This window comes from Kryptolebias marmoratus, linkage group LG21 (genome assembly GCF_001649575.2).
Source record: "Kryptolebias marmoratus isolate JLee-2015 linkage group LG21, ASM164957v2, whole genome shotgun sequence".
NCBI classification, from domain to species: domain Eukaryota; kingdom Metazoa; phylum Chordata; class Actinopteri; order Cyprinodontiformes; family Rivulidae; genus Kryptolebias; species Kryptolebias marmoratus.
In genome coordinates, this window is record NC_051450.1 from 14,501,526 (window position 1) to 14,525,466 (window position 23,941).

At 38.0% G+C, this 23,941-nt stretch overlaps 2 protein-coding genes across 2 annotated transcripts; both read right to left on the minus strand.

The window, feature by feature from the left end:
* Nucleotides 1-4,676: 4,676 nt before the first annotated feature.
* Nucleotides 4,677-9,664, minus strand: LOC108230280. The gene is made up of 7 exons (XM_017406348.3): nt 9,486-9,664; nt 8,200-8,344; nt 8,005-8,118; nt 7,786-7,930; nt 7,497-7,645; nt 7,219-7,358; nt 4,677-7,136 (listed from the first exon to the last, which is right to left on the minus strand). Exons 1-7 carry the CDS (start codon nt 9,613-9,615, stop codon nt 6,979-6,981), a joined length of 981 nt encoding a protein of 326 aa, XP_017261837.1. The 5' UTR covers nt 9,616-9,664; the 3' UTR covers nt 4,677-6,978.
* A 1,325-nt stretch (nt 9,665-10,989) lies between these two features.
* LOC108230371 lies at nt 10,990-13,672 on the minus strand. Its single transcript, XM_017406466.3, has 7 exons — nt 13,390-13,672; nt 13,153-13,297; nt 12,775-12,888; nt 12,538-12,682; nt 11,542-11,690; nt 11,315-11,448; nt 10,990-11,236 (listed from the first exon to the last, which is right to left on the minus strand). The coding sequence occupies exons 1-7, from the start codon at nt 13,502-13,504 to the stop codon at nt 11,088-11,090; spliced, it is 951 nt and encodes a 316-aa protein (XP_017261955.1). The 5' UTR covers nt 13,505-13,672; the 3' UTR covers nt 10,990-11,087.
* Nucleotides 13,673-23,941: the final 10,269 nt, after the last annotated feature.

Here is a 23,941-nt window from a genome sequence, read left to right on the forward strand (position 1 = left end):
CAGTTTGCCCAATAATATATCCCTCCCAATGCTCATTCTTTTGACAATAAACTTGCTTTTAGAATGTAAAATGAACATATCTACCCCGAATCAGCTGCAAACTTCTTGCTAATGTCTTATCACTTTTAGACACTTCATTAGTGGCGCTCTCATACTGCAAAGTGGCAAAGTTGTCAGTTGTAAATATCACAGTATTGTAATTTTGACATATTTTTTCCTGAAGAAAAAATAAATAAATAAATAAATAAATATAAAGCAAATTCATATGGAGTAATATTATCTGATTGTTAAAAAGATGTAAAATACTGACAAAGACAAGTGCAATAATTACTTCCCCGGATAATCACTTTGACATTTTAGCCAGCCATGTCTTACTTTAACCAGAAGCAGCAGACGTACAGAACAGCTCACTTTACTGTTCAATATGTCTGGCAACTTAAATAATAAGAGTCTATTTTGAGGTTTGAGCAGCTCAGCTGTATGTATTGATGATTTTCAGGCGCAACTGAATAAGCAGGGCCATGCAACAGGATGTGTGTGTGTGTGTGCGTGTGTGTGCATTTGTGCAAAAGTTCCTTATTTCAGTAGTTCAGAATCAAGCATGAAACTAGGCCAAGCTTTCAAAGCCCTCCTTCTGTTGTTTAATTTTGATTTAATTTAAATGTTTTATTATATAAGACATTTTGGGTTTGGATCTTCAAATTCATGTCTTATTTTGATTAATCTTATTTTGATCATGTGCCCTAGTTTTGCTAATCTTACTTCCTGTGGTTTTTGTTTTGCTTCCATTCCACCTAATCATGATAAATAATTAGTGCGTTTGCCCATTTTTCTGATCACCCCCCTCATTGTGTGAATGCTGATTCAGCACCCTAACTACTTCTGCATATTTGTGCTATTATAGCCATTCTTATAGAAAACATTCACCTCGTTCAGGAGACGGATGCTGTGACTTTAGGTTTTTGTAACTTTTATGCTTTAAAAAAAAACAACAACTATATTTACAAACATTTTCCCCATAGAAATATGTTGGGATTCTCTTGAATTCCTTCATTGTTCTTTTTCAAATCTGCTTCAGCAAGCTTGCACTATTCTTATGCTACTTTTAGCTTTCAGCTAGCCTTTAGCTCCTTCTAGCTTCTAGCTAGTATTTTGTCACTTTTACCTTCTAGCTAGCATTTTAATGCTTGTACCTAGTCTTTTGTTACTTGTAGCTAATGCCAGTCTTTTGCTACTGTTAGCGACCCTTTGACTATGTTTAACATTTAGCTAATGTGTTGCTGCTTTTAGCTGGTTTTTAGCAACATTTAGCTTTTAGCTACCATTTTGCTTCTTTTAGCTTTTAGCTGGTGTACTACTTTTACATTTCACAATTCAGTTTCAGCTCATTCAGAACTCAGCATTTTACCAGAAAATAAAATTTCTCTCGTATTTTCGTCCGTTCAGGTCTTTTGTTTTCCTCGGTTAGTTTTTGTCACGGTCCTGTTTTGCTTTGCATTTTATGAGAGTCTTCCAGGTTGTTTGAGTCTGCCTGTTTTTTTTTGCCACAAATAGTACACACACTTTAGTTCATCTTACCTTGTTAAAATGTCCTTGGCAAACCCTAGATGAATGTGATCTTTATTTTGCTTCTACATTTTCATACCGTTATTAGTTATTTATCATCTGTGATGGGCATACAGGGAAACATAATGGTAATATGAGTAAACAGATAAATATAAATATAGTGCCATTGTTATTATTTATAAAATTCACAATCAATACCATTAGTGCAGACTAGCAACAGCCAGACAAACAAACTATGAATTTGGCTAAAGATCCAGTGGTGCATATCATTAAACTGAAAACAGCCAATTAATTCAGTAATGAGACATTAGGAAATTATCCCCATAGATATGTTTAAGAGACTAGAAAGTTGTCAACTCTTTTTTAATTCTGAATCATGATAAACACGTGACAAAAATCCACGTTTCTATCTCTTTTTTTTTTTTTAGAAGTCACACACAGACCACCAGAGAACCACGATCTCCATAATTAGAGCTCTCCTTAATTACAACTGTAATTTAAAGTCAAAATCTTTTGATTAACATCAACATTCTCCTTGTTGGTTTGCAGTGTCCTAGAAGACATCTGCAAATGCTCAGCTGCACTAACAGAGAAGTGACACCACTAATTAACTCAATCTGGGAAGAAAAAAAAGAGAAAGAAAGGAAAGAAAACATCAATTTAAAAAAAAAAAAATTATTCTCCCAGATTCCACACTTTGGTATCTGCTGTCCTCGCATCTGGACCGAATGGGTTTGACTTAAATATGGAGCAATAGGAGTCGGGGATTACCAGCTAATTAGTCTACGTGTGTCATGGGATTAATTAATGCAGAGCATTTACATATATTCTGTTTTAGTGAGCTAATTAGCATCACGGTGCCACAGTTGAAATATTGAGGACTGCTGAAGTTTGTTTGCTCCCAGCAAAAGTAAATATGTCAACCTTGTGCATGTTGTTGTTGCTCTATTGGCTATTTGAAATGTGTACTCCACAGCCAGAAAAACAAATTGAAAGTAATTTATTCAAAGTTTATTGATCGAAGCCCTTTTCTTCATTTTATCTTTTTAGTAACCTTGGTTCTGGTCTAAAATATACTGTATTTACTGTATTTAAATCACCTCAAATGTCTTATTAAGATTGTTGTTTTTAGCACCTTCAGATCTCTGATTTTAGTATAAATTACCTAGAAAAAAAACATGAATGATCTAAAATCTTTCTCTACTGTCCTCCAGCTTTCCCTCATGGACCTATTTCTAAGGAATAATAAAAAGAGCTAATTAATTTGAATTTCAATCTGGCTAATTAATTTGTTGTCATGTTACTAACAATAGAAATACTTCGCTGTATGAGGTTCTAATAGTCTGGCTCAGTAAACAAATCCCAATTAGGAAGAATTTGTTTCAATTCAGTGAAAATTCAACTTTCTTAACTTTCATTTAGTTGCTTGTTAAAACCAAAGGTTCTGCTGTTTGAAGAAAATAGTTTTCTTATCAGTTTTCAGCCATTTTAAAGCTATATTAGAGCTGACAAAACCAAAATATGAGGTGATTTGAAAGGCAGAAGAGTTGCAAAAGATAAAAAAATTAACTTTCACACAATTACAAATACAAATGAAATGATAAAGGACCCATGTGATTAAATACATAATTTAGAATGAGGGTTAGAGTGTTTCAACACTATGCTTTTTTATTTTACTGTATCATAGTAAATTAAATTAATTGAAAAAAAAAACCTTTATTGTATGTTACAGATACCTACATGTGATAATAAAAAACTAAATCTCATAGTATTTAACAAAACCTACTTTTGTTTCTCAATCAAAGATCCCCCAAAAGCTGTTAATTAATTAAATATTAGTTACATTATGTTATTTTGCAGTATATGTATATCACATCTTATATCAGTTTGTATCAGATCATATCGTATCATAACTTCTTGTATTGTTTCATTTATTATCATACTGTATTTAAGGAAAACATCTGCAGATTAACAACCTAACATTTTTGCTATCATCATATATCTGTTATCTATGATACAAATTTAAAATATTTTCTAGATTCAGATCAAAAACTGTCCTCTGAAAACTTGCTCATGAGGATTTCAGAATCCCCATTAACTGTGAGGGTTTTCCTGTTCTGAAGAAGACTTTTTTTCATCTTCTTTTGGGGTCAACGAGTCATTTCTGCTTAAACACGCCACGCTGAAAATGTATTTAAAATGAAGCTTAGAGAACCGCTGAAAATGGGGTCATGTGTAAGGGACTTAGGCGGTGCATTCGAACCACTTGCATTGATTTCCACCAGCAGCACGCCGTGTGTTGATTTCCAAAGCCAAAGACCACACATTAAAATGTTGGAGATAATTGATGCTCATCTGTGTAGCCAAGCATGCTTCAATATTCTGAGCTAATTTAGCTGTGCCCTGTAGAGTGAGGGGGCTAGAGTGGGAGGACAACTTGGCACAAGGAATGACTTTTTCCACAACCCAATCTCCTTCCTCTACATAATTATATGAGTTAAATTAATTGGGAATGCTTATTTGCATATCTAGGTTATTTCTCCTATGGAGGAAAAGGTCTTCGGAGAGCGTAGAAACAATTAAAAGGCTGCAAGACAGTGGAATACCACCATTTCTTGCGACACCGTCTGCCTTTCTTCACCCAGTGTTTTACTCCAGGGAGGATTTGGCTGCAGAGCTCCAGAGAGATGAGATAAAGCTGTGGGGGAATATGTGCACGAGTCACATCCATGAAGCAATTTAATGGCCTTCACCTGACATCTTGAAATTACTGGTAGGCATTTGTCATTAGTTTTACCAAGAAAGAAGCAGTTAAAATAAAATCATAAGGAAAATTTGATTGTTAAATCATCTGGGAGAGTCTGATTTTTATGGTCATGTTTTTTTTTTCTTTAATTTCAAACTCCAGCACTCAAGTCCTGTGCTATTTTTATTCTTATAAGCAAGATTGTGAGAGGGGAAACAACGAACACAAGGTCCGGCTAAATTTGACTTTGCTTATAAAAAAAGACTTTTTGTGTGGGTGTGTGTAGAAAACTGTTCCAGCTGAACTCGAGAGTTTGGACTGTAAAACAACAACCACAGATTGGTTTTGATTCTGGTTTTTAGCATTTTGGGTTTTATGATTTCAGGTTTTTATTCAAATGGTTGAAACAAAAAGCACAAAATCTTACTTCTTCATATCAAAACCACTCTTCATTTCTTTATATGTTGCTTCTAAAAAGCCAAACTTCCTTGTTATCTTTTAAAATGATCCTGATCAACAGTTCTTTAGACTTTCTGAAGGTCTCTTACAGTTTATTTCTGTAGGCTTTATCTGTCTTTTTACTTTAGTTCAGTCCAATCCTCATACCTGACCATGGCAGCATATTTCACGGTGTAATTAAAATATGAAAAAGGTTAACAAGGGAAGGACAAAGTAAGCTGTTTCAGGCCTAAAACAAACATTAAAAAATTGTCTACAGCAGCTGAACAGTATCAGGAAGTTTTTTCTCTGGCCTAAAAGTTGATCATCGACCAAGTTTTCAGCTAATAGCTTTTTGAGAATCACCTTTTTGGTGCTAAAATACTATTTTATATGACGCATTGTGTTTTCTTTGGTATTTCTCACTGATTCAGCTGAAGAAATCGGAACAAATTGTGGCTGATAGAAAACAAAGTGCCTAACGATTCAATTTAAAATTGTTTTTTTTTGTTGTCTGTAAGGTGCGTGGACACAAGAGACGGGTTTGTCTCTTGAGTTTATAAACCTTTTCATATCTGTGATTGGTTTACAAGTCAGCAACAAGTGACCTACAGCAATCATTTGAAAAAGGCGAGGCACTGGACTGAAAATAAATGAGAAAGCAGCCAAAGTCCAGTTTTTGAAAGACCTTTAAAAAGCCTGAAGAATTATGCACCAAAACAACTTTAGGAGCTCTTTAGAAGACTGAAGACTGTTGTACAGTACATTGTACACTTCCTATGATTTTTGTTTTTGTATCATTAGAAATATACTGAACATGTATTTGTACAAAATCCAAAAACACATCAGTGAAAATGTCAAATTCGACTCACAAACAAACACCCCTCGCTTTTAATTTTAGCCATGAGACCCAACATTACCCTCGCAATTCTGCTCACAAAGATTGTGTTTTTATTTTCCTTTTATCTTTTCCTTAATTGGTTTTAGTGGCAAACTGATTAGTTGTCAGCTATTTCTGTTCAGAGTAAAAACTAAAACCTGCATACAAAAGCAGCTCTTCTTTCTAAACGAAGCTCTCTCGTGGGTTTCCTGTTGCTTGTGCTTTAAATTAAATCCCTTTGACTGAGTCATGTAATCATCACTACAAGACACCTTGTGCAGATATAGGTAAAATGGATTTCTTGCACAGAAATAAAATTAAACTTCGCAGCCTGTAATTTGTGCATTCTAATGCAATCTTTTTAAATAGAAACACAAGAGGCAATTTTGCTCTTCGCGATCGAGCTGTAAATAATATTCTTCAGAGTTCTTCTTTTTAAAAAAAAATAAAAACTGTGACAGTCAGAGCAAATTGCCAATTTGAGTTTATGATGAGGGCCAAACACATCCAGCCGCCACACAATAGGCTTTAGCAAGCTAATGCCTCTGTGTGTGAGAGACAGAAAAAACACTTCAGCAGCAACAGAGGAGGGGAAAAAAAATCACATTTATCAAACTTTTTAAAAATATTCTATAATGTGTAATCCAAAAAATGTTGAAAATGTCAGAAGGAGGTGCTGTTCTGCCCTTTGAATGTTTTAGATCAATCCTTATTTGACATGAAATGTCTTCTTTTCTTTTACTGACTAGAATTATTCTCCCATGGACACATTCATTGTATCCCTTTTGTCTTCTTCCCCACTGCTTAATTTAATGCTTCGTTTACAACAGCTCAGTGTCCTCATCAAAGGGTGTGCTGCTCTCCTCCGAAGCCAAAGGGCATGTTTGATATTCTGCTCTTTAAGCAGCATGAAGACAGAGGGCTCTCGTGAACTTGAGCAAGCGTCATTATCTCTGAGGAACGTCACAGGCCTGGAGAGGCGCCGAGAGGGAGATGGAAAATACGGATGTGCTCCAAATTATTAGAAAGGGTTTTTCGTGTTGCTGCAAAATACTGAAATGTGGTGTTTTAATCCTTGCTTAGTTTATGTGTTTAACCTTAATTTGTTTTTTAAATCCTGAGTTACATGTATTTGTGTAAGCCTGCTTTTGAATTATTTCTATTGATAAGACCCACACCACTGTGCCATCTCCTGGTGCAACAAAAATGTTCTTGCAATTTCATGTTCTTCCTGTAAAATGAGTGTCTGCTGCCCCCGTTTGGTGGCTGCTGTAAGGCACCAGCTTGTCAATTTCGAAGGATAAAAATAATTGGTGAAGTAAAATGTTAAAGTTGCGATTTCCTTCTTTCACTGTTTGTGTTTGATGTTTCCTTCCAGGTCGCACACAGTCTCACAGCCTTTGAGTTTCAGGCTCGGCTCCACGGCGAGAGGCCTGCGTGTCTTCCCCGCGCACGCTTGAATCAAATGGATGAAGCTCATGATGGTAACCAGGATCATAATGACACCTAATGGTGAGAAAAGTCATTGTCAGCTTCCAGAACGAAACGTAAACAGACTTTTGCAGAAATTCTGCATCTGACATCTTACCGCAGATGGCCGTGTTGACAGAGAAATTTTGGACACGATAGCTGCTGGTGAACATAGAGCCGAGGCCCAGAACAAGAATGGCATAAACACTGTATGTGTGGTGCATGTACTTGGTGCAGAAGAAGCTCTGCAGGCTGAACCTAAGATGAGAAAACGTGTTAGTCTGATTCATAAATTAAAGCAGGTTCACTATTTGGCCTTTATTGTGAAGTGGTACCAGTAGTTCTTTTAAAAGTAAATCTGTTTTTTGGGGGGGTTGAAGAAGTCTTATTCCTTACCAGGTGATTATGCACAGAAAGATGATGAAGAGGACGATGGTGCTGACCAGTGGGTCTTCCAAATAAGCGTAGTATTTCAGCACTACGCCAAAATCCACCACAGTATGCAGGAGGGACCACCAGGCAAACACAGCCAGCCCGTTTTGGGTCTGGCAGAAAAAAAATAAAAACGTTAAAGCATAAACAGATGATCCATGCATTTCCCTAAGTTAACGAGAATGTAACATAATCTTCTTATCGCTTCTTCTACTGTAATTGAAGATTAAATTTTATCACATAGCCTCATCACCAGATAACGTGTCACCAGGATCCCACTGGGGTTATTTATGGCCAGCCAGGCTTTGTGCTGCCTGAGGTTGGTGTAGGAGATGTAAAGCATGCAGAAGCTGTAGGCTGGTAGAATCCACCTGAACACCACAGCTGATAGAATGAAGCTGTACAAAGCAGCGAGAGCTTTAATTCACATGCGCCTCGTTTCAAACAAGAGCTTTAACTGCACACAACTTACTATTGGCTCCACAGAAACATGCTGGACATTCTTGTAATGTTAATTGTGGCCCACATCAGGTAGAATTTGGGAGGGTGGATTTCAGGGTTACAAGACTCAGGTCCGAGTACATTTCTGCACATGGAAAAACCAGAAATGTGATCAGAAGCTTTGACCAAACACTTCATTCATGTACAGCAGATTCAACGACTTTACCTTTTGAAGAGGCTGACCGCCGCACACACAAGCCAACCTTTAGACCACAAGTCAATCAGAATCCAGCAGTTCTCTGACCACCTGTCCATGGTCACCTCCAGTGGGAAGGACTCGGACACGTTCCTGGTCGAGGTCTGAAACAGTCCTGACGGTCCAGAAAAATAATCTGTGGTCAGGATATTTATCGCCCACTGCCATGAAAGGTGGGACATCAAATGCCTGTGTGAGGTGAAGTTTAGTACCCGGGAGCGATCCCCACGTCATTCTCCGAGCACTAACAGATTGCGCAAGATCTCTGTTGTAAACTTTGGCCTGTAGGTGGCGAGCGATATGCATTGCTACAAGAAATGCCAGCTAGATTAAGCAAAACAATCACCTCCTTTATGCTTGTTTTGTATGTCTCTATAAGTTGCTAAACTATTTGTAATTTAAAGTCTAGTATTCCTTGAAGGAACACATCTCACTCTATGCCAGAGTTTCAGACTAAGACTATCTTATGTTGAGAAATGATAGGTTGTAATCATAGCAAATTGCACAATCTCATGTAAGATGTAATGGTCAAAGTATAGGTTGTGAATGACTCTCAGCTGTTACCACTCCAAGTTTTTAACTCAATATCTGTAAAAGTGATTGAGTTACAGCCATTTATGTGTCGTGTAAAGTCAGTCGGCTGTGGCGTCCATGTTAAATGGTGTTAGCTCCAAATATGAATCAGTTATAGATGCACATCCAGTGATTGTTTCCGAAATGTTTCATTAAAATTTGCCCAGTTGCTCTTGAGATATTTTGCTAACAGACAGAGCTGACTCCTATTAATTGATGGTTGAATTTCAAACAAAGATATTCTGCAATCTGTTAGCACTTAGAATAATTGTAGGGAATCAGTCTTAAATACAACCAGACCAAAGTTTAGGTCAATATCTGTAAAAAAGCCTGTTGAAGCCTTTGTTGTTTTTTGAAGTCAGTGGGTCATGGTGGCCAACTTTAATTGTGTTGACAACAAATGTTAATCAGTTGTACATGTATATTAAATGATTACTTTCTGCAGGTTTTATTAAAATTTGTCCAGTGGTTCATAAGATATTTTGGTAATAGACACGCACACAAACAAGGGCAAAAAAAGTCTTCACCTTTCAGCCGGTGATAAACATAATATAAGAACACTTTGAACAGTAAAACATCCATGTTTATCCTATCATATTACTGTAACATTGTCATTTTCTGTTTTCCAAAGCTCTGAATCCAGATTCTTTATATGAAATCTGCACATACATGGAGTCACTCACCATTGGGCACGCTGCCTTCCTTTGCCAGAACAAAAAAGACTTCTGCGATGATCTGAGTGACAAAAGCAAGAAAGATGCTTCCAGCGTGTATCATTACGTGGTACTGGCTATTTGTCGAGAAGAAAGCCATCGTGGAAGTTGTTGTGGTGGTTTGCCGACCAGCTACAGCCCAGGAGCTCTGTGAGACACTGTTTTTGAGACTGTAATCTCGCACATTGGACTTTGTGTCCTCGTTTGCCTTGCGCAATTATATGACCCTGCTTTGATCACACCTGTAATGCTGTGCAATCTTTTTTTAATTACTGCATCACATGAAGTCTGCAATTATGGGAGGTTGTGATACTGCGTGTCAGGGAGAAAACTCATCCTAATTCTGGAAACCTGAAAAAAATTGTTTATTTGTTCCTCCTTTTAGAGAAAGATTAGTCTACGAGCAGCTTTGTGTCAAGTTCTGGTTAAGGCTTTGTTTAGTGTGAGATGTGGCTGTTTGAGAGTGACAACCAGTGGTTTCTTTAAAAAATAGTTTACATCTTTTGAAGTGAGGTTATGTGGAACGGTGATGAATAATTGATTAGATAGACAGCTTTAAACAAGAACAAAGCGGCTTGCCTCCATTTAAAAATAACTCCAATTTTAAAAATGCCATAGTGGTTCATTCTAACGCAGTTTTATAATCGTTTACATCAATCCATCCATTTTCTTTACCCGCTTCTCCTTTCCGGGTCACAGGGAGCTGGTGTCTGTCTCCAGCAGTCACTGTGCGAGAGGTGGGAGACACCCTGGACAGGTTGCAAGTCCATCACAGGGACACATAGAGACAAACAACCATTCACACTCTCACTCCCACCTAGGGACAGTTTTGGAGTTACCAATTAACCTGACATGCTTGTTTTTGGTCTGTGGGAAGAAACTGAAGTACCTGGAATAAACCTGCACGTGCACAGGGAGAACATGTAAACTCCACCCACAAAGGCTCCAGGTCAAGAAGAGGCGACAGCTCTAACCGCTGCCCCACTGTGCCACCCTAAACCTCTATACCTCTGTCTATTTCCTATTACATGGTAGAAATATTATGTTATTCCTGCTGGTAGTGGCTTTGAGACTTAAATTGTTTTAAAACCCAAACTATTTCTTTTGAACTTGACTCCACATGGTATACCTGCTATCTCATCAGCCCGGTCAGAATTAAGCTCTGTTTTGCCAAACTTACGTTGTTCTTGTAAACTATCTACAACAAGTAAGATATTAATTGTTCACAACCTGACTTCAAAAGATCTGAACGATAGTTTTAAGGTTTAGCTCTTACCTGTCAGCCTCAAAGGACTGCATCCGTTTGCTGTTTTCCTTTTCTTGAAGTTCATTTTTTAGCTTAATGCCGTATAACCCTGATGCTTGTAGATAATATTCCCAACAAATAAATTCACAAACATCACTCACTGACTTTTTTATTTTTCTAAAAAGAAGTACAATAATTGTTTTTTTCACGAGCTGCGTAAATATTTTTTATGAATTTTCCTTTAAATAAGTTATTTACACCTTGAACGACCTTTTTTTTTAAAAAAAAATGCTATGTACATTTGATATTTTACATCAATTTAGTAATTATAGAAAGACTTTATTTTGTGTCAAAGATATCTCCACTGGTGACAGACTGAGTTCACTGTCACTGTAAAGCGGCTGTTTGTGGTGCCTCCACGTCACCAGGGCGATGCGAGCCACGAACAGGATGCAGGAAGTCACCAGGATGGAGGCTGACGAGGGAACAAGAGATTTGGTCAGTCAAAGTTACACAAAGACGGGTGAAGAATGCAGGTTTCCAAACAGTGTACCTGCAAAAATGTACATTTGACTCTCAGGAGATCCAGAGTTGCTCAGGACGCCCAACAGCCAGAGTATTACCACGGGGTAGATGGTCACAATGTAACGAACTTGCTTGTCAAGGTAGAAGTTCTCCAGCAGAAACCTTGAGAGCAGCGGGAGACAAAAGACTGTTTGCCTCAGCTCCTGTCTTTGTGACAAAGGATGCCAGCAGGGACGTGATCAGAAACAGACTCACCAGACTAACAGCTCCATCAGGAGCAGCAGCATTGACAACATGGCACAGTCGCACCTCGCCGTCTCTGTCTGATGCTGCATGAAGATTGTCAGGTTCAGCAAGGTGGAGAGAGTCCCCCATGTTGCATAAACTGCTACTCCGTTCTGCACCTGATTCATCACAATAACACAGCCTGTTAAGACTGAGCTGTGACAGATGTGACATGTTTTCTGGGGGCTTCAACTATTTCCATAATATCTGAAACTGACATCCTAGATAAATGTAGCTAAGTTCGGAGTTGTTGTATTGGTTATTTCAAAGAACAGGGGCTACTTGGAAGAAACAATGACAAATTAATGTGCTTTTTCCATTTTCTAACTTATTTATCCACAACCCGAACATCCATTGCTTTTCATTTTTTTCCCAGCTTTTATTAGGAAGGTTAAAATGAACATTAGGCACAAAAAATATAAGTTCCTTATAGTCAGGGACAAAAACAGGCGCAATTCTAGATAAGGTTTTGTCAAGAAATTAAAAAAGTACAAGTTTATTAACACAACTTCAACGGACAAATGAAGGCAGGAAGCAAATCAAATAATCAGTATTGTGTGTAAAATGTTTTTAAGTCTGGATTCAGTAGACGCTGCATTGTATATTTTCTTCACACATTTTGCAAAGCCAGGAAGGCTGGGCATTTTTGGTGAGGCTTTGCTCTTTAGATTAGGCCTTAGAGTGCATCTTCATGCTGGAAATATAACAATAAATTAGTTTTAAGCATTTTTTACATTCTCTGCTCGCTTTGCTGTATGGTTGTGGTTGTTTCCAAGAAAGAAAGAAAACCCAATTCAGGATAGAAATTCTACCTTAAGAGTTCAAACATTAAAGTTGTTGAGATTTTTACTATTGCATATCAAAGCTGTGAGTTTATCCCTGTCTTTCACGAGGGGGTTTTATTTACACGACGCGCTGCAAAACTGAATATCCACGCAGAACACATTTCTAGATTTATGGCTTTACCAACACTCTGAAGATCCAGAGGTCTGCGTTGTGATATTTGTACAACCAAGCCCCGTAAATCTTCAGTCCGTGGCAGGAGAAAAACAGAATCATATAATCGGTGACTGTCATTAACGCTGAGGTGACAAGCGCTGCCAGCAACAACCTACAAGCACAGAGAAAAAACACACCAGATATAACAGCAGAAGGTGCACCTGATTGTCTTGTTTAAAAAAAAGCTTGAAGAAGTGCACTCACTCTCTGTCAAACAGAAACAACCATGTAATGTTCAATCCGAGGTTGATGATAGTGGTGACATGAAATCCATAGGGCAGCACCGCAGGCGTGGTGTACATCCAGTCATAAGAGCTCCTGAAGGGGAGGAAGGATAACATTATTAGATATGGATGGCAAAGTACACTGCACAAATAAATTGGGCCTATGGGGAAATAAGCTCTCTTTTTTATGCAATATTTCAGCAATCTGCAGCATGTAAGGAGAAAATAGCTGCTTCTAGACAAGATGGGGTTATTTTACATGCAACATCACAAGAGGGTGAGATAAAAGACTCACTCCTGCACTTAAATAAAGCTATGCAGTGTGACAAAATAAATAGATTAAAAAAATGTTACTTACCTTCTGCAGAGTCCAGCCAGGAAGTATATAAACATGGCAAAAACCCAAAAATAAATGAAGTCCCAGACAAAAAAAGCCCACTGAGCTGGAGTTATGGGTGTCGTGTACTTGCGTGTGACATCCTCTGTGCGCTGCATGAAGACACCTGCATTGAGAGGAAATCGTTTTAATCTGTACTATCACTTCAGAAACCCCTCAGATAACCAGATTTCCCCCTTTCCCTGAAACAATATTCACCTGTTTTCTCCCCAAAGCCTGAGAGGAAGTTGAACGTGATCGCGGCTAAGAAGGTAAACAGTCCGATCAACATGAGCACAACACGGGCTGGGTTGCAACCTGTCATGGTGACCATCTCAGGGTACTAGTCCACAAGAGGATAAGAAAAAAACACAAAAAATGATCTGATAAATAAATCCACGCCTGCATGTATTTGTTCATCGGTAATCTGCTTCTAACAACAAATGTGGTTGAGTGTGGAGAGGTAAAAAATGGGAAATCAGAGGAAGTATCATAACTTGTGTCACAGCTTGTCACTTTTATAACTCTGCACCTTGCATCTGTTATCTCCCTCCTGCCATAAATACTCCTCTTTAGTTGTTAAAAGCAGGTTAAAGAGTAAAGACCAACTTGTGAAAATAAAGAACGAAGTTAGTTGAGTGTCACAAATGAAATAGGTTAACATGGCAGCGAAGGGAGGAGTTTACAGCCTCTCAAAATAAAACTGTCTAAGCCGAAAATGTAAATTCCGGTTGCCCTCCGTGACATGCAAGCTGAAACCTCCCTCTCTATGCTGGCAGGTTGGTGCTCGACAATAAAACTCCAAAACCGTCAAACGAGGCACAGCACCTCCATCTACAAATCAGTTCACATGATTGGACCACTGCTTATTGAGTAAAGAACTGTGCTGAGTGCGTTTAAATTGACTGATACCATTTTTATGTGACGTTTTAAAAGTTGAATCACTTTACGTTTTAAACTCCATGTTGAAAAGAAAAGCTAAAGAATTGTTTCTGACTTCTAAGAGAAGGAATACATTTGTAAAGTTATGCCCTTCTTGTGTCTGTGTAGCTTTTGTCCACACAGTGGCACTATTGCATCAAACTACATTAGTGTGAATTTTCTGCCAGCAGCAAGCATTATGTAAAATTTGCATTAAAAAAGCAGCCTTGGTAAAAAGTATCAACCTCTGCAATACATGAAGCATATAATTTTATGTCTGGAATGCACAGACCCATAGAAGCACAAGAAAATTTGTTTTAAATTCTCTATATTTTTTACCTTATTCACATGCTGGTGTGGATTCTCAGTCAACCAGGACATGGTAAATCCCAAAAAAAAAGTTAAAAACAAAAACAACTGCATAAAGAATAGAAGTCCAGTTGTTTCTGTTTTTAACTTTTTTTTATAATTTACCTTTTTCACAACAGCTTTTGTGCTTATTGTTTGTAACAGCCGAGTCAAATGTGGCACATTTGAAAAATTAAAGGCCTAGTGTTTCTTGAAGGAGTGCATTTTGCCACCTTTCATGTCAGAGTTTTAGACTAAGACTTAGACTAGACTTTTTTGTGTTATTTGAAAAGCACAGTAAATTTGAAATGTAATGGAAGGTATAAGTGTCTGATTTATCCTTCAAAGCCTGTTTCAACTCTGCACCATTAAAAACAAGACACCAAAAACAACCAAAGAAATAAAATATTAGCTTTTTGAGTGTTTCACTGCCTTTACTATTCGGTTGTTCTGAGGTCTAAACATGTGTGCAGGAAGGCCAAGTCTCAAACGCAGAACTCGACACAGGAAACCTCCTTTCCCATTTTCCTCACCTCCCACCAGATGTTGCCTCATGGTGTTTGCATCTCGACAGTCTGAAATAATTAATGAAATATCCTCCAACAAGGCTCGGATTAAAGGCTTTTTAGACTTTTGCACAGCCAGTTAGAGTGTTTACACAGGTATGCTCACAGAGATGAGTCATAGCATCTCATGCATTTGGAAGGAACATAAAAGCTCTTCGTCGTTCCAGTTCTTCAAGCTGAAAAGCTCTCCCCTGTATATGAAGCTAAATATACCAGAGGAACACTCAACATTACTGTTGCCTCTCGAGGCAGAACGATATTTGGCTTCAGTTCTGGCGCTGTAATCCCAAACTGAGTCTGGATGACTCTTTTAGGGTGACTGACTGATTGCTGTGACCCGTGCTGCTGGCAAAGGACAAGGCCCAGTTTGTTGGCTGTTCATCATCTAATGAGCCAAATCATATCCAATTACACGCCCGCCATCCATTATGAGGGATATGTGCATGATGGGTATTATTAAAGATCACTGTCATTTTGGTGTTACATTATGATTCACTTTATGACTCATACAGGTCTTGGCAGCAGTGAATTTTGCATCACAGAGCAAGTACACCCAAACACTGTTCAATATTAACACATTGTTTTGTTTTGTTTTTTGTTCGGCTGCTTGCAAGAGAAGCAATAATCTCTCACTAACAGGGGTTCAGATAAACAGAAGAAAAAAAGTCTGTTAATCCTAATCAGTCAGAGGCAGGGAAGCAGTGCAGCGTTTGAAAAGAGTTCAGGGATATTAACAGTCTCCATGGCATCATTTTTATGGCGACTGGATCGGACAATTGGGACAGCCTTGCATGACCTGTTTGGTAATTAGGGGACCTTGACTAACAAGCTTCATGTATTTGCTGTGTTTGTTCCTTACAGCTTGGGCTGTGTGACTTTCACGCCGTATTTGTGCTTAGCGTTTGTGGATCCCCGTGGAACCAAGGTGCCTCCTAATGTCACAATTACACTGCCGTGACCAGTACCGGTGGCTGTGCCGGCTAGATTACAAATGAGAATGGCAGAGGACGGTTAAGGTGACAGCGAGTGTCGAGGATTTTAGCCTCTTAATACGATCCAGATTACATCTTTGTCCTGAAGTCTAATTTAGGTGCCTGAGATGCATTTACAGTATACATTCATATATATAGGCTTTTAGCAAACCAAATGCAAAAGCAAAACAAGAATGTCTGTAAAACTGCACTGCACTGCACTTTGCTGCTGTTTTTTATTGCTTCTTGGCAGATTTTTTTTTTTAAATTCTTGACATTTTAGTCTTTTAAAACACACGTGGTTTGAAAATCTGTTCAGGTCTCTCATCAAGACTTTGTTCTTCCCATGAAACATGAACCTCGATCGGCTTCCCGACATCAGAAGCATCCCATCTCAGATCTTAACAACCATGAAAGTCTTTTCTCGTACCCTGAAATATGACTCATATCAGACTTAGGATCAAAAATACACTGTAAAATGGATTTTGTTAAGGTTTGTTGAAGATATAGAGTGGTGAAGTTGCTGTGCTAATAAAATTAAGCGCTAAATATGTCTTAATGTTAAATTGAAATTCGGTATCAACCTGACTTAGAGGATCAGTCAGGTCAGAGAGTGCATTCAGTAATTTACATCAGCATTTTGTGCTCTTTCTTCCTCTTCCTGCCAACTAAAGTCATCCTTCATGCGATAATATGCTGGATTTAAGGTAGTTTTTGCATAATAATTCTTTAGATTTCTTAAAAATTCATCCATCCATTTCTTATACCTGCTTGATTCTGCTCACATCTGTGAGGTTTGGTCAATAACAACATTTTCTGACTCAACTGGGAGTTATAAGTTACCAAATGAGTCAAATAATGTACTTATTTAAACAACTAATCAAAGACGTTCAAGCAGTTATTAAACTGAGTTCAGTAAAAACTAAAAAAGTTGATACAACAATGAATTTTTAAATTAAGAAATCCTAAATTAATGATAGTAGAACAACATTTTTCCCTTTAACGTTGATGTTTAGGCAGCCCTTCAGCTTGTATATTGAAATTGAAACAACACGTTTGATTTTACAGTGTATTTTGTTGATCCCTGGGGGAGTGTTTTGTTCCAGTTGCTTCAACTAGGATTATAAATTATACAGTTAAATAAAACACTATTAATAAGGTTGATAACTGAACATGCGCGTGATAAAAAAAAGAAGTGTTATTGTGAAGCGTTTGACAAGGAGAGGAAACCTGTCAGATGATGGACAGTTTAACCAGGAGTCCAAATATGGACAAGTGGTAATGGTGACAAGTGTCCTTTAAATACTTCAAATTCAGGGTTATACCGTAACCAGTGTTTAGGACAAAAATGTTGTTCTTGTTCTTTTCTGCATCCTTCTTCAGGGGTTACCACAGCAAGCAAACTCACACAAACGATTGGGCAACTGTTTTACTCCGGATGCGTAAAACAAGCTGGAGTATTTTGCAGAGTTCTTGTCATCATCTTCACCTACTGTGTTCCCTGTGTCGCTTCATAAAATACTGATTTCTGATTATTCACATTTTCAAAACTCTTGGAAGAATGATTTCAACTCAAATCTTGTGTTTCTCAAAATGTTATGTTTGGTTTTTGTTGATTTCCAGTTGTTTTTTGTGAGATAGTGTTTTGGTTTTTGATATAGTTGGTTTTTTTTTCCTCTGATCTGTTTGGGGAGGGAAAAGGCATTAGGGGCAAGTCAGTTCAAAATTTGTGCTTTATGTATTTTAAGCCTCCCTGTTTCTCTGTAAAATCCACAGACTAGAGAGCTGCACCACAAATGTGTTTGTTCAGAAACCAATGCACCGTTTGCAATTACGCATAATAAGTAAAATTTGATGGAAATTTCAGTGGGATAACAACCTTCCTCCCTCAAAATCGCCTACACTCTGACAAAAAAACCCCACAAAAACAAAGAAACAGACTCATCCCCACATTTCAAATCACTCTGGTCAGTAAGAGGCGTTCAAAAGTATCAGTTCACACCTAGAAAAAGACCCTGGAAACCTGTCTGCTGCAGCGCTGCAGATCAACTTTGGCTCCAACACGTATCACTCCTTAAGAAGCCACGATGTATTCAGTGTTACAGTTTCCTGTCAGTCAAATGTTGAACGCTGCTGGTTGAGTGTGAACGTGGACTCAAGTTGATTTTTTTTTAGCGGATGCAGAAGTCCTAAGTGGCGTCTTTTCACCTCCAACTGCACCGAGCATGCCTTGTGTTAGACAAGAAAAAGTCATCAAAGACTAACATAAAACATGGGAGCAGCTTAGATTTATGCTGGCTGTTAGAAGGTGGGCTTTACATTAAGGATATTTTCTTCTTTTAATTGCAACTCCTTTCAAATTTAAAGAAAGCATAGTCAATATTCAAATCACAACATAGCTGTGGGAATGTGTTTCAGATTAATTTGTATGACCCTAATCAAAAATTTAAACAGTAAAATACACAACAACAATGGATGTTGTTTAATCTTTGTATTAAAATAAGAAAAATACTCTATGCCAAAGCTAATCTCTTCTCTTGGGTGTTTTGTAAAAATTTGCACACGTAATATTATTGAAAATTAAATATATCCTGCACTGATTAAATCTGTTTTCTTCTTCTTCTTCTTCTTTTACCCCCAGATCATCCAATTAACTCTTTCTGTCTTTTCACCCTTCCCGGTGATTTTCAGAAACTCTCTGCTAAAGGGCACCGAATCTGCTCTTCCTGCTTCCGGTTCTTCTTAAGACACTTCCTGCTGGTTTGACCTTTAGTGTGACAAATTCCTGGTTGTGCGCAGCCACTCGCACTCTTGCAGAAATCTTCTGTCTTTTTAGCCGAGTTGAATTTGGAAATCCTGCCGTGTCAGTCTGGTTTCAGCATTATTCATTATGCTCAGCTTGGAATGGAAAGCACAGACGCACTAATTTAATTACCTCAGTTTTGCACTACAAATGCCACCAAAATGAACTGGACATAAAAGCGGAATGAAGGTAAATTGAATATTTATCATGCAGGAAACAAAATGGCAGCTTCACAAAGTAAGCTGCAGAGTGATTAGTGTCAAGAAAGGAGAGGAGCTGTGCCTTGCAGTAGCTCGGCTCCTCTCTGGTCTGTGCCATGTTTAATTGTACCATTGTGCAGAATAAATCCCACAAGGGTGGTGTAAATGTGGTTGCTGCTGATGGCAGATACAGAGTTGTGATCCTTCCCCGATGCCCTGTCGTCAAACCTTTCTTTTTTTACAAACTAACATTTAACACATGTCTGCCTGCAGCAACTTGTCTTTCATTCTCTGGCTTTCTCTTTTCTATCCTCCATGATTTACTTTCATATCCACCCACCCCCGCTCTTTCATCTCCCGAATCCAATACTGTCAGAGCTTTAAACTCCCAGCGGCAGAATACACGGTGGTTTAGTGACATTGTTAGTGTCTCAAATGTGGAACAGCTTGATTCGAAGAAAGGTTTGCAGTGGTTTGTTTCTAAAAAAAAAAACATTTCGTGCTTGATACATCCTTCAGAAAACCTGATTCTCAGCGCTCTCTCGTGCTCCAAATGACCTATAGGAACAGCAACGACATGTCTCACATGACAGTCAATAAAATGGGCTCCACTTGTTGCACTCAGTTAAAGTGATATTCCCTTCAAAAAGCAAATCTCATGGCAGCAGGGCAAAATGTGCTTGAGGGATAGTTCAGCTCTTTTGGACTGGGGTTCTTTGGCAAGGTTATGAACAATTAATATCTTTCCTGTTGTAGATTGAATGACCTCAGTTTAGAGAAAATGAGTTTAACTCTGACCAGAATGATGAGCTAATGGCTAGTTGGAGCGGTGCCAAGCCAAAGACTATTTGCTCATAACCTTCTCATAGAAACCCACTTTAAATGATTTGAACTGTTGCTTTAAAGGTGCTGTTACTGAAAAAAACACAATTTTCTTTCTAGCTTTCAGTGCACATTTATATTTCTGTGTGTGTTTGTCTGTTTGTTGGCAAAATATCTCAAAAAACACGAGAAAAAATTTTATTTAAAAAAAAAATCAGAACATGATCATTCGAAGTGCATTTATGACTAATTAACTTAAAGAATCAGCATAATTTAAAATGGCTGCTTAAACCTATTGACCTTATGTGAGGTCATTGTTTTAAACTGTGACATTATTTACTGTAGTCAACTCTGTGTGTTTGTTAGCAAAATATCTCATGACTCAGAGGGCAGATTTTAGTGAAACTCTCAGAAAGTAATTATTAGATGTGCGTCTACAACTGAATAACTTTTGGGGTTAACCTAAAGATGGTCGCCACAACTGATCAGCCTCAGCAAACACAAAAATGGCTATAACTCAGTCAGTTTTGCAGATATTGAGCCCAAATTGGGCATGGTAGTCGCTGAAAGTCGTCCCCAATGTGTACTTTGAGTGGAAAGAGGTCTCACAGGGTCTTTGTTTGAAACTTCGGCATGCTACGCAGTGGGCGATATGCATTTCTTTGAGAAATGCTCGTTAGATGTAGCTTTTTTTTTTTTAAATTATTTGTGTCAGACTGTAACCAGATATCTTACTTCTCTTACTCCTTCAGGTTCACATCTTCACTTGCACTTGAAATCTAATGACGCACGTGAGCCTAGTTTGGCCTTTTTTGGCTGCGACGGAGAGTGGACACGATCTTCGCCAACGTCTGAGTCTTTATTGAAAGTGACGGAAGCCCCCCTGACACGTGTCACCTCAGGTCAGCCAGAGTCAAAGGAAATAGGAAAGAGAGAAGAGGAGGGCAAAAGAGCGGGAGACGGGAGGAGAAAGCGGTGCAGTGAAGCAGAGATAATGCAGTCTGTTAGGTTCACTCAGCACCTTCTACCTGTCAGAGAACAATTCGAGCAGGAATCGCTCCTGCCTGTCTCAACCAAAAGGACACAGCAGCTACGTGATGACAGAAAGTAACAACACAATGTTGCAGTGCCAGTACTAAGAGCTTGTTCCCAGGAGCAAGAGCTTCTCCAGCAAAAATCTGCTCTGCTGTGAATCTATGAAGCATGCACTGTCAAGGCTGCACACTGGTTTATTAAAGAGAAGGCTTCCTTGCAACTGTGGGGTCAACGCTTCAATTTGTGCACCAGCTTCTCAGCTGGATGTATGTCATTTCTTGTGTCAAAATGTTTCAACTGGCTGCAAAAACTGCCATCCTTTCACTCTTGGTAACCTATTATAATATGAACCTTCAGCTGAAGGAATACATTTTAAATCCAAACATGAGAAGTATTAAAACCAACAAAACTAATCCACAAAGTGTCAGTAACACAAGCGGCAGACTCTGAGCTGCAACTGGAAGGCTGGATATGTGGTTTCATGGTGATGCACAAATGCAAAAGTTTAATTTATTCTCATGCTTGACCCAGAGCATATTATATTTAAAATAGCCAAGTTTAAAAATTAACAATTAAAGATAAATGTGACAGTTAAAGGCACATAAGTGAAAAATACTGTATATTACAAATATACATGCAGATTGATCTCTTCTTTTGCCTTATTTGAAGCAACACTGCTGGATTTTTCATTGATTTCCCTTTTATAACAAACTGTTGGTCACCAATTTCTCCATTTTGTGAGGAATATAAGCTAAATGATGTATAAGCATAAACATTTTAGGAACTTGTCAAACCAATTATACAATAAAAAGCTCAATAAATGCTCAGTTCATTTTATTCATGCAAGTGCTTTATTGCATTTTATTTAAAATAAAAGAAGATACCTTGTTTGGCAACTTTTCAGAAATGTCCTTTACATATAAAAATAAAACAGGGAAGAAATACAGCAAGATTTCACGCTTGAGTCTTCTGCTGGAAGACGTTAATCCATAAATCTTGCTCTGTCTTGCTCATCCACTGCAATGTCAAAAGATCACTGTAACATTTTTTTTTTATATTTTGCTCTTCAATATTTAATACCTCCCAATGAATTTCTTTTGTAAAGTTTAGAGACGTGTAAAAAGCTATAGTCCCACAGAGGGGTTGTAGGATGGATGGAGGACGGCAGCTGAATGGATAAAGGAAATAATCATGTGTAAGTACTGCCAGTTCTGTTTGGTAAAAAAGGAGTTAGTAGGTTAAAAAAAATTAAATGTGGGGGGCAGAATTGTGTCATTCTATTCTGGACTGCCTGTTTGATCGTTTATGGATTAGTGTTAAAGTTATATTAAAGTAAAAACCAGGAAAGATGTCAATAAATGAAGGTGTCTAATATAAAAGCATTAAAAGATAGGATTTTTTTTTTTTTGCTCAAAAATTCACGACTCTCAAACTTAAACTTCATCTATATTCTGAAAGGGACGTCAACATTTCTGGGGTTTGTATTTTTACACTTTAAAGCCTCATAGAAAAAGCCATTGTGTATTCCACCCCCTATTCCACCCCCTTCATCTGAATAATTCAACTTCAATGCCATTCCTTTTCTTTTCCAGTGCTTTTACCAGTGTTTGCATGGCTGCGGATGAAACCCTAACATGTAGAGTGAACAACATGAAAAGCATCTCGTGTGTGTGAGTATTGACATCATCGGGTCATGGTTCACTCAGGTTGAATGATGTGCAACGATACGGCTGCAATAAACTGCAGAGTCAAAATCAGATGCTGATGTTTACACGCCACTTTTCAGGCTGGATTCATTTGGTTCAAAACAAAGAAGTCTGTAATAAATCAAGTTGGAAAGCAATGGAGTCTTCAAGGAAACATCAAAGGTTTGCAAATGTCCCTCTGGGCCTTTTCATGAGCATCGATCGAAAGTGCTGGGTGGGAATGTGCTTACAGCCTCCCATCCGGTGAAGTTTTTTTTACATTTTTTTTTTATCCATCCCATTCCTCAGAGCTGAGATCTGTTAATCTCTCAAGTCTGAAAATCTTCTTCAAAGAGGAAGAAAAAAAAAAATAAAAAATGGGTGAGTGGCAGAAGAGTAATAGATAGGGAGGTAAAATAGCTTCTGCAATCCATTCGCTGTTACAACTAAGACTTTGATTTTGTTTTAAATTCAAGTGTTATGCAATGTAAATAACTTTTATTCTTCTCCCATGCAATATTCATCACTGCATGGAAAGTGCTCTTTAGCGTTGTTTGTTTGTTTTGGTCGTATTAACAGACACGTTCATTAAAAAATAGACTTTTATTAGGTCATTTGCAATGGCAGCATCAGCAGAATTTGTAATAACGCAACATTTTAAATAATTAACAGAGATATGGGTTGTGTCACAATCAATTATTTGAATAATCAAACACTGTCAATAGAATAGTGACTGAAAGCTGCGTGATTGCTTTGTGGATATTACTGAGAAATATGTTTGTGCACTGAATGAAATTTGTGATTATTGAATATTTTCTTAGAAGTCGTGGTTTGAGACCTTGAACTTCTGACAAAGTGCTGAAATGTGTTGCAGTAATGATAATAATAATGCCAAATCTGTGAACTAATGGTGATTCAAAGGTGATTTATCAGTTACCTTTCACTTCCTGTCATTTTTCATTTATTTGCAAACCTCCTTTGGTATGAATTATTGATAAATAGCTGGCTGTTGCATGCTGAGCCTAAGAAGGAGGTAAAACCTGCACTGGACTTTGCAACAATTGGAATCCCAGAATAAAAAAATGAACAAAATGCATCAACTCCGCTGCATGTTGACCTAAAGGAAAAATGTTCTGTTGTTAGACTATTAAATAATAATCAATGGCTATAACTACGTCATTTCTTTCTATAAGATGAGCTTAGTCTAAAACTTTGGCCTGAAAGGTGCTGATGTGCTGTTTGTACAAGATGCTGGGACACAAATCAAATCACTCAAGCCCCCTCTGAGGGACTCACTGCACCAACACAAGTTCCCTTAAAGACGGCACGCGTAGACTTGAAAGATTTCCAAACGCTCTCTCTGTGTTGCAGTGTTTATTGAAGAGACGCTCTGCAGTCATCCTGGTTTTTTTTTTTTCTT